The sequence below is a fragment of the Phanerochaete carnosa genome (genome assembly GCF_000300595.1).
Source record: "Phanerochaete carnosa HHB-10118-sp unplaced genomic scaffold PHACAscaffold_3, whole genome shotgun sequence".
Taxonomy (NCBI): domain Eukaryota; kingdom Fungi; phylum Basidiomycota; class Agaricomycetes; order Polyporales; family Phanerochaetaceae; genus Phanerochaete; species Phanerochaete carnosa.
The window spans coordinates 3,928,474-3,937,932 of NW_006767630.1; the positions used below are offsets into that span (position 1 = coordinate 3,928,474).

A 9,459-nucleotide genomic window follows, 5' to 3' on the forward strand; every position below is an offset into this window, starting at 1 on the left:
AAGAGTCTACGATGTTCACTAAAAGCAGAGCGACTTGAACGTTGAGCACATAGTCAATCGTCAACCCGAGACATGCCAGAGAGCCTGCAAGCACACCTTTCCGACGACTAAGAGACCTATGCCAACCACCACTCTCGCCTTCGTCGATCAGTCATCCTTCGGCCACAAGTTACCTGACAGTTGCTTGACGATCTTCCAGTCGTTCTTTCGCTGCTGCTTCACGGTAACGTGCGCGGTGTCGTCCGGTGCTACCTTCGAAGGTGACGGCTCTGCCGGAGGTTTCGACGTCGTGCTTGTGGCAGCTTTTGAAGTCTGTTTAGGCGCTTCTTTTTCGTGTTCCACACGAGGATGTTGGAATGAGCGAGGGACAGCCCTGCGGAACCGGAGGGTGGACGCGACATGATCGGAGGCTGGCAGATGCTGTGAACGTCTACCAACCGCGAAGCGAGCGCAGAACGTTCGTCGACCACTGTAGTCTCAGCAATGAGAGGATCGTCTGTAGGAGTAAGAGTCGGGTTCGCGCAATCGTGGGCGGGCATGGTTAATGGTGTGAGCAGTCTTGTGCCGCGACATTTCTTTTGTGGGAGTTATCTGATAATATAGTGTACTGTATGGAAAGACCGAGATAAGATGCCCTGCTTACTTCCTTTAGATTGCAAACTGATCATCTCTCGCGTCAAAGACCGGCCCAGCTTCCTCCACCTCCGCCAGCTGCTCTGCCATGTACTACGCATACTGCCTTGTATCCTTCGTGGCGTACAGCGTCCCGCCTGACTATACGTATACGATATGCCACGTGCTAAGCGAAGAAGTAGGGAAGAGCGAGTTTGGACAAAAGCTGCTGCTTTCAACGGCCCACCACACTCTCCGCGCACACCAGCACCAATCATCATGCTGTCACCCTGCTCTTATGGTGTCCTCAACCGTATCTATGATACAGTGTCCCGCGCGCCACGTGTCAAAAACGTCTTCCAGCTTGGGCATGTAGGACGTGTCTCTCTGGCTGGTACGGAAGGCACTAGGTCCTATACTCTCTCTTACTCACACCACACGCGTGATAGGCTAGTCAACGTTCGAAATACAGCGTGATTCTCGGTGTTGTATCACGACCACCTTCGCCGCCCTCTTTCCAACCCGGCTTCAAATACTCTGCCTGCGCGGCATCTGCATCCTGCCCACGCTATGCTGCTCTCACCTCCCATATCTCCCCATCCACGCTGAAATTCTCCAAACTCTCCAACCGGGCTGTCCCGTTGTAAGGAGCCTCCTAGAGCTGCGAACGCTCGAGGATATCAGGTGTTCGAGTCCTAGTCGAGCTCTAATTGCTTACTCGATGACGCACCCCCAGGTCGGCTGGCCGCAGAACCGGCGCCTCGTGCAGGACATCGTCTCCATGAGGTCCGTCCCATACGTTGGCAAGCAATGCTCGTCCGACCTCGGCATCCTCGTGCGTCACGGGAATGCTTCGACGCAGCGTTCTGGTTTATATCCGAGTCTCTCTCGAGTCCGACGTTCACGATCGCCCGGGGAATCGAAGGCGGGCATCGAGGATTGCTTAGATGGGGGGTGGGTGACGAGGCGGGTGAAGGAGCTGGTGGCGCACAAGTTCGCGCTCGCGGCATCGAAGGCGAAACCCCGCTGGGATATCGGCGCGCCCTTCATCAGCGCAGAGGCATAGTGTTCGGGCCTGAAGCAAAGTGTTTGGGCCTGAGGCATTCCGTGAATCCTCCTCCCGAGTAAACGTGAATTCTCGCCTAATCTCGATCGCAGGCTTTAAGGCCCCGCTTATCGTGTTGTCCTATGTACACTTGGCGCGATGGGCGACGTTTCGACGAATGGTCAGTCCCCTAAGCTTCTGCCACTCGAAACTCATGGCTGACCGAACGCATTATCCCAGATGCTACCAACGATATTTCTAGTACTGCATAAATGCACTCGCTCTCGTCTAGCCTGGTTCGGGATGGAAGCTATAATCAATTGAGCCTTTGGAGATACGCCGCGACAGAGACGCGAGAAATCGATGTAGCACACCGAGATATCAAATTTTCCCAGTCCTTAACGGTCGTCCAGAGCACGACATTCGACATAGCTCTCTGACCTACTGCCACCGACCATCCCCGGTGTCCCAGGCCACGGGCCAAGGGCGGTCGGGACGCAGAGGCTACGGGGTGCTCATGCGAAGAGGGTCTCGGATGCCGCTGAGACATCGAGAAGACGATGCATCTCTGCGACCGTGCGCGCCACCGTGGCGGCGAGGCGGATGTCTCGACTATCCGACAGTCGTTTATCCGGATGCACGAGACAACGAGCACGGACGGCTCCTGGAGCTGAGGATTGACGAGCTGCTTGTTGCGCTCGCGACAAGCATACTTGGAGCAACTTCTGGCGTCTGGTAAGCTACTCCCTGGATCGAGCTCCACGACGTGGCCGAAAACTGGTTTGTGTCTAGGTGCAGAAAATACCTTACTGCATTCCTGTGCTGCCATCACGGCTGCGACGCAGAAGTCCGTGCGGACAGCGAGTGATTCGAGTGCGTACCCTGTAATTAATTAGATAACATCAGCTGACGGATCACACATTCGCAGGCTGGTCGATACATACATGTAACTGGTGTCGCATGTTGCCAGCTGAGCGGTGACACCGAAGTGCTTGCATTTGCTCCGTACATGTAGGACGGAAACTGGGTAACTTACTTTTTGCATGCTTTCGTCGATCACAGCCCTCCGCTCGTTCAGATGCCTCGCCGACAGTGTAATTACAAGGTTCAGGCTCAGTCCTGTCCCAAAAATTAACAGCGATTTGTCCGCGCCGAATTCTCTATCGGCGAGCCTTGCTTGCGCGTGTGTCGAACACGTCGGCCTTCTGTCCCTACCTCCTATACTAGAACAACCCGCAGGTCCTCAACGCATATGGCTCGTCCAATCTTTTCCTTTTTGCTGATACATGTCACGTAGTTCTGCCACCATACGCTGCCGTAACATACGTATTCTGGTGCTCCACTCCGCTACGATCTGCTTTTCCACAAACCGTCTGCTTTCCCTAGGTGTTCCACCTTTACTCTCCTGCGCCTGAAGCCTCTGAGCCGTCGCGACGGTAAGCTCCCATTTCATACTCTTCCATACCCCGGTCGACATCTCCTGACTGAATCTGGAACAAAGACGACGCGTCCCGAGAGCTTGTACGCCGCTCCGCCTGGGGCCGAACACCGGCTTCCGCTGCATCAGGTGGAACGCCTGCAAATCACGGTCAGCGATTTGAAGATAGCCACTGCTCTGAAACTGCCACGCACGGTAGGTGGGCTCATCCGCAGACTTTGAATCATCTAACAAGGAGGTATTCGAAGGTGGAGTCGAGGGACCAACGTGAGCCGTCAACGGCGGCGGCAGCACGACCGACATTGAATGCGCCGGATACGGGACGGCGTCCCCCTCCGTGTCCAATTCGCGGCATGCATGCGGCTCGCAGCCCTCGTTCCCCGTCACAGACCGTTCGTCCTCCTGGCCGACTCTGCCTCCTGCGCTCGCGGTCTCCGGCCCCGGCCCCGAATCGACTGAGATCTTGCCACTCGCTTGTGGCGTTTTCTCGAGCGGCTGAGCGTCTGCGCCGCTGGATTGGACGATCGAGGATGCGACCTGGGCTGCATGTGGAGCAGCCTTACCGATATTGGCGTCAAGCGCGTCGTCCCGCCCGCGTGCATGCAGTGGATATACGAGGAACCAGTCGTCCACGAAGCCGGTGTCACGGTAGTCTGCATCCAAAGTGCCGAGGAAGCCCATTCGTGCTGGTGCCGTCGCGGCGGGGTTTGTCAGAGGGGGATGCGGCGCCGGGCGCATTTGCTCGGCGTCAGCCTCGCTGAGCCCGTGTTGCCGGGATAAGGCTCCTGGAGTATCTGAAAGTGCGCTGGAGGGTCTGGGAAGTCCGGAAAGTGCAGCAACTCCAGCCCGGTCACTAGGTTCAGCACTTTTGAACAGTAGAGGACAAATCTTGAGATAGTAATCGTCTTCATCGCAGGTGTGAGAGATCCAGCGGCAGCTCGACTTCTCGCACCTCTCCTGCATGTTCTGATGCACTCGTTGGAGACACTTATGCAGGTTCCGCCTGACCGAAAGTGTGTCATCTAGCACACTCTGGTGGTAGCACCTCTCTAAGGTATGGACAAGTTGGCGCACAGGTAGGCCGTAGGGAGCCTCTCCCATGGTGATGCGGTCGACTAGCAGTTCCAACGGCGCCAGAGATAGTGTAATTGTAGCATTGGGATCCACACTATCTCCGTCAGAAAGGCCTCGGCTTGCAATTTCCTCTAGTGCCTTGTGAATCTTCTCCAGTACTTTAGAGTCTGTTGAGCTAAGGCCCCGGAGGCGTTGCGAGTGTATACTGCCCAGCCACTGACTTGAGACCAGAAGGAAGATTCGGAGCTGAGAAACAGAAGCAGATGCCAGGTCATCTTCAAACCAATTGAGGATAAGCGATGGGTAGTCAGTAGCTGTTTCGTCTGGCGTGCGCACAGCTGGGGGTAGGCAAAGATGGCATGCATGACCAAGCTGTTTGAGGAAACAGACTAGATAGACTCACCTAGAGATTTATCTGTAGGGCTCACACTGATATGTCCGTACTCGTCGGCCAATTTGAACACTTCAAAGTAAAGTGGCAAGTCTCGATATCCATGCCAACGTAGAAGGGATTCAGAAGCTGCCAGGAATGGCGGAGTGCCGCAAGCAGTCCGAGTAAGGAGTGTAAATAGTTCTGCAGCTCGCCGCAGGCCTCTGATGTCTGGTCGTGCCTCGCGCATGTACACATGCTTGATGTCGGCCGCAATGGTGCGCTCGAAGATAGGAATGATGTGCTGACACGACTTGTCTGCGGCTGTGATTGAAAGCGACCGCTCCTGTCTCTGTGCTAGTTCCCCGATGTCATAACGGCCCAACCGACGGATCCAGATGCCGGAGGCTTGCCTGAGGCCAAGCATCTGTGTTTTGAGTGGCTCAGCACCACTCAAGCCATTGATGGGAAGAAAGATGCGTAGGGGATTTAAAAGGAGTTGTCGATCACCGAGTGCGACGACAATCAGCCATGTGGCGGCTGCAGTAATGTTGCCTCTACGCCTCTGACCTGCCGCTGCTACTGTGTCTGAATGAATGGTCTCGACACAGGTGTCAATATATGCCTTGACGCGTGGAGCCTGAGAGGACTGATTGACCCATGACAAGGCTCGGAGAAGCAGAGTAACCTCTGATAGATCCACTAGGAGGCGCTCCGCGTCCGCCGTATTCGGCGCATACAAAACACGGTCTACTAGTAGGTAGTAAGGCTGGTGCTGCCCGTCTTCCCCATAATCGCGCTCCTCACTTCTAAGGGCATCCTTCGCAGCTTGTGTGACATCCTGCCATGGTGAACGCCACCTTCCTGTCCAGACTTTGGTAGATCTCCGGCTCGCAAGGTCTCTCTCGCGCCAGTTTCTCACATACCGGGGCCATGACACGGTTTGAAATTCGATGCGTTCTTTATTCCAGTCTACAGAGATCATGTCCCATAAGCACTGAGCAGTAGACGTGATCCTCGCCGGCAGTGACTGTACAGCAGACAGCAGACGAGCGAGCAGCAAGACTGGTGGGTCCGGTGGAGTGGATTGGACAGAAAGATGCAATGAACTCCTCCTGGGGGAGTGTTCCAAATCAGATGAGACGGGAGTGGACTGTCTCGCCGGCTGGCTATGACGTGGCATATGCGCACTCCGCTTCTCACAAGTGTGCCTCCACCGAGCGGCGATGACGCGACGTATCTCGCGCATAGCATTAAAGAGATATGAAATGAGTGCTCGAATGATCTGGCACAATGCAAGGCAGGCTCTCGCGGTCGGGGAGCGGTATGGACATCGGAGGAACAGGACGGGGAGGATGGTGAACGCAGAGACGGTGAGAAGGAACGCAGACACGATGACCGTCAAGATAATCGCGACAACGTCGTCAAGCGTCCACAGAAGGGTCACCATGCCGATCAGGAACAAGACCATTGCGATCTCAAGCAGTGCGGGAACGGCGGTAATCGTCGCATCGATGTTCCATGACTCCCAGTCCTCGAATCGCATCTGCCGCACTAGTACATTCTCCCGAGGAGTGGCAAGCGGCGAGTTCCAAAGCATGTACTCGCGGATCCACTGCTTGGCCAGGATCCCGAACAGTGCGGCAGCGAGACTGAGGACGAGGCTGGTGAACAGGAGCACGTTAATCCAACGTGCCGAGGCTGAGGGAGAGAATGGCTGGGATTCGAGGACGGAGTTCATGGTCCTGTTGAGGGTGGGAGGGATGTGATAGTCGGTTCCGGGGATAGGTGTGGCCGTAGAAGAGGAGTTGGCTGTTGTAAGCGAGGAGTTGGTTGGTGGTGTCTTGGGTGTCTGGTTGGAGCATCTGGTATGTCTGTACGACGAATGCTGTGAGGATGGCGGAGAAGAGACCGGCCTTGATGGGGTGTTCGTAAGCGCTAATTGATACAGAAAGCGTCGAGAACCGAAGAGACTTACGAAGACGAGCAAGGTGTCGATGTCCTCGGTGTATCCCTTGGTCTTACCCCCATCGTTGGTGAAGAGATGGTCTTCGATTCCGGCCCATCCAGATAGGCCGGGCTTGTCCTGTACAAACGAGAACAAGTCGTCCGAGCGAGCGCGGCGTGCGGGGACCAAGGACACTCACCTTAGCGCGGCCATTGCCCGACGTATTTTCGTCAGGTTTGCCAGGGGGAGCCGTGTCCGCGGGCATAGTGCAACCAACTATTCGAGTGAAGGCTGGAGTGTGCTGTGGCTCGTAGGGGAAATGGGAACGAAGACGATAGCTGTCGGCGACGAGGGCAAGACGGGGATAGGCTGCGCACGCCGGGCCTCGTTCCAGTCTGATGCATGGCCGCCTCGCGGTCAACCCATCATGAACAAGCTATGAGCCAAATATCGTCGGACGCGCCTGTCAAGGGATCCTCCGATCTTCCATTGAACCTTGTTGGTGAGTGTACTGTATGACGCAAGATTGCAAACTGACGTCTCTCGTGCTCGAACTTGAACTCAACTCCACCTCCGTTGGCTGCTCTGCCATCTCCTACGCTCCCTCCTTGCGCCCGTCATCCTGCCAGGACATTCGCGATCAACTACGTCTACAAATCGTCACGTGCTAGGCCGGGCGAAGAAGCAGGAAAGAGCGAGCACCGCTTTCAACAGTCCACCATGCTCTTCACGCACACCAGCACCGATCATCATGCTACCGCCCTTCCCGCATCGTGTCCTCGACCGCATCTGTGATGCAGTGCTCCACGCACCACGTGTCAAAAACGTCTTCTGGCTTGGGCGTGCAGGACGTGTTTATCTGGCTGGTACGGAAGGCACACTCACACCGCGTGACTGCTAGGCTAAGAAACCGTCCCCAAGTTGCATTGTCAAGGCAATATCTGTGCAAACCTTTGCCGATTCCACGACATCTCGCCTTCTCAGCTGGATCCTAGTCATCGCGGCCGTGCGATGGCAAAGCTGAACCTGACATCATAGTTCGCCCGGCCACAAACCCAGCGCCTCTCGTGAGACATTGTCTCCGTCTCTGCCTCGCACACGTTGGGCAATAACGCTCATTCGACCTCGACATGCTCGCGCCGTAGGAGTGCGCCGACGCAGCATTCTAGTTTATATCGGAGTCTCCCGAGAGCTTGACGTTCACGATCGGTCAGGGAGTCGAAGGTGTGCGTCGAGGATCGCTTAGATGTGGGGCGGGCGACGGGGCGGGCGAAGGAGCTGGTAACCGCACCCAAGTTCGTGCTCGAAGCACCGAAGTTAAAGCCACGCTGGAATATCTGCGCGCATTTCATCAGCGCAGAAGAATTGTGTTCAAGCTTCAAAGCATCGTGTGAGTCTCCTTCTCGAGTAAACCTCAATTCACATTGAATCTCGATCCCAGGCTTCAAGCACCCGTGCGTCGTGTCGGCCTGTGTATATTTGGCGCGATGGGCGACGTTTTCGATGAATGGTAAGTCCCCCAGGCTTCTGCCACTCGAAACCCATGGTTGACCGAGCAGATTATCCCAGATGTCAATATCCCTAGTACTGCATATATGCGCCCGCCTCTGTCGCTAACCTGGCCTCGAACGGAAGCTGCGCTTTATAGTGACTGTGGGATGCGGTTGCGACAAACACCCGAGATTTTCGTACAAGCACACCGAGACATCAAAATTCCGCAATCCATAACAGTCGTACACAGCATGATGTTCGACATGGCTTCGGCACCGTTGATCATCACCTGTGTCTCGGGCCACGGCCAAGGGCGACCGGGACGCAGAGGCTACCGGGTGCTCACACCAGAGAAATTTGGAGCTTTTTTGTTGCAAAAAAATGCAAAAACAGCTTGTAAAAATAAATAAGAATATGTCATATTTTTTCTCGGTATCCGGCAGCCGAGCCGACTGTCCGCCAGGCCGTCTATCAAAGTGCCCTGGGGACGGCGGCACCCGGCGGATAATCGGCTCGAATGCCGGATTGCCGAGTTGCCGGGATGCCGGATACCGAGCGAAAAAATACGGCCTTTTCTTACTTATTTTTTGCGACAAAAAAGTCCCAAATTTCTCTCGTGTCATGCGAAGACGGTCTCGAAGGCCACTGAGACATCGAGAAGGTGGTGCATCTCTGCGACCCTGCGCGCCACCGTGGCGGCGAGGCGGACGTCTCGACTATCCGACGGTCGTGCATCCGGATGGGTGAGACGAGCACGGACGGCTCCTGGAGCTGAGGATTGACAATTTGCTCATCGCACCCGTGACCTGCATGCCTGGAGCAACCTTTGCCCTCTGGTAAGCAACTTTCTAGATCAAGCTCCGTGACATGGCAGAATACTGATTTGTGTCTACGTGCAGGAAATACGAGGGCGGCACTATTAGGAAGTGGATCTGTATTTCTGTATTTCTGTATTTCTGTATTTCTGCGCTGCCGCTGCTGCTGCGAGGCAGAAGTCTGCGTGGACAGCGAGTGATTCAAGTGCGTACCCTATATCAAGTAGATGGCATCAGCTGATGAACCACACGTTCGCAGGTTAGTCGATACATACATGCAACTGTAGTCGCACGTTTGCCGGGTGAGCAACGACGCTGAGGTGCTCGCATTTGCTCTGTACATATAGGGCGGGAGCTAGATAACTTATCTTTTGCATGTTTTTGTCAACTACAGCCCTTTGCTGGTTTTAATGCGTTTCGCAGCCTGGCTTTTTCTTGCGCAACTTCGGGATCTTGGATGCGTTCAGGTCGCGTTGTTCAAGATTACGGTGCACAGTTCATCATCTTCAGCACTGCACTACTACAGCACTAGCCCAGGTGCTATAATATCCCATGTCTGTCTTAAACTAGGCGGTTAACAAAGTGGCACAGTACAAGCCGCTCATCGCTCAGCATTCAAGCCTCAAATTATGATACACACTAACGAACACCGCATTTTGTCTACAG

At 55.0% G+C, this 9,459-nt stretch overlaps 4 protein-coding genes across 4 annotated transcripts; all 4 read right to left on the minus strand.

Moving 5' to 3' along the window:
- Positions 1-248: 248 nt before the first annotated feature.
- Positions 249-539, minus strand: PHACADRAFT_159766 (uncharacterized protein; the record flags this gene model as incomplete). The annotated part of the gene is made up of 1 exon (XM_007393910.1): positions 249-539. The coding sequence occupies one exon, from the start codon at positions 537-539 to the stop codon at positions 249-251; it is 291 nt and encodes a 96-aa protein (XP_007393972.1).
- A 2,709-nt stretch (positions 540-3,248) lies between these two features.
- PHACADRAFT_253155 (uncharacterized protein) lies at positions 3,249-4,518 on the minus strand (the record flags this gene model as incomplete). Its single annotated transcript, XM_007393911.1, has 1 exon — positions 3,249-4,518. A coding segment is annotated over exon 1 (718 nt), but the record flags the coding sequence as incomplete, so codon positions are not given.
- A 1,369-nt stretch (positions 4,519-5,887) lies between these two features.
- On the minus strand, positions 5,888-6,280 carry PHACADRAFT_90096 (uncharacterized protein; the record flags this gene model as incomplete). The annotated part of the gene is made up of 1 exon (XM_007393912.1): positions 5,888-6,280. A coding segment is annotated over one exon (393 nt), but the record flags the coding sequence as incomplete, so codon positions are not given.
- Positions 6,281-6,356: 76 nt separating this feature from the next.
- On the minus strand, positions 6,357-6,604 carry PHACADRAFT_58238 (uncharacterized protein; the record flags this gene model as incomplete). The annotated part of the gene is made up of 2 exons (XM_007393500.1): positions 6,357-6,455; positions 6,518-6,604. Coding segments are annotated over 2 exons (186 nt in total), but the record flags the coding sequence as incomplete, so codon positions are not given.
- Positions 6,605-9,459: the final 2,855 nt, after the last annotated feature.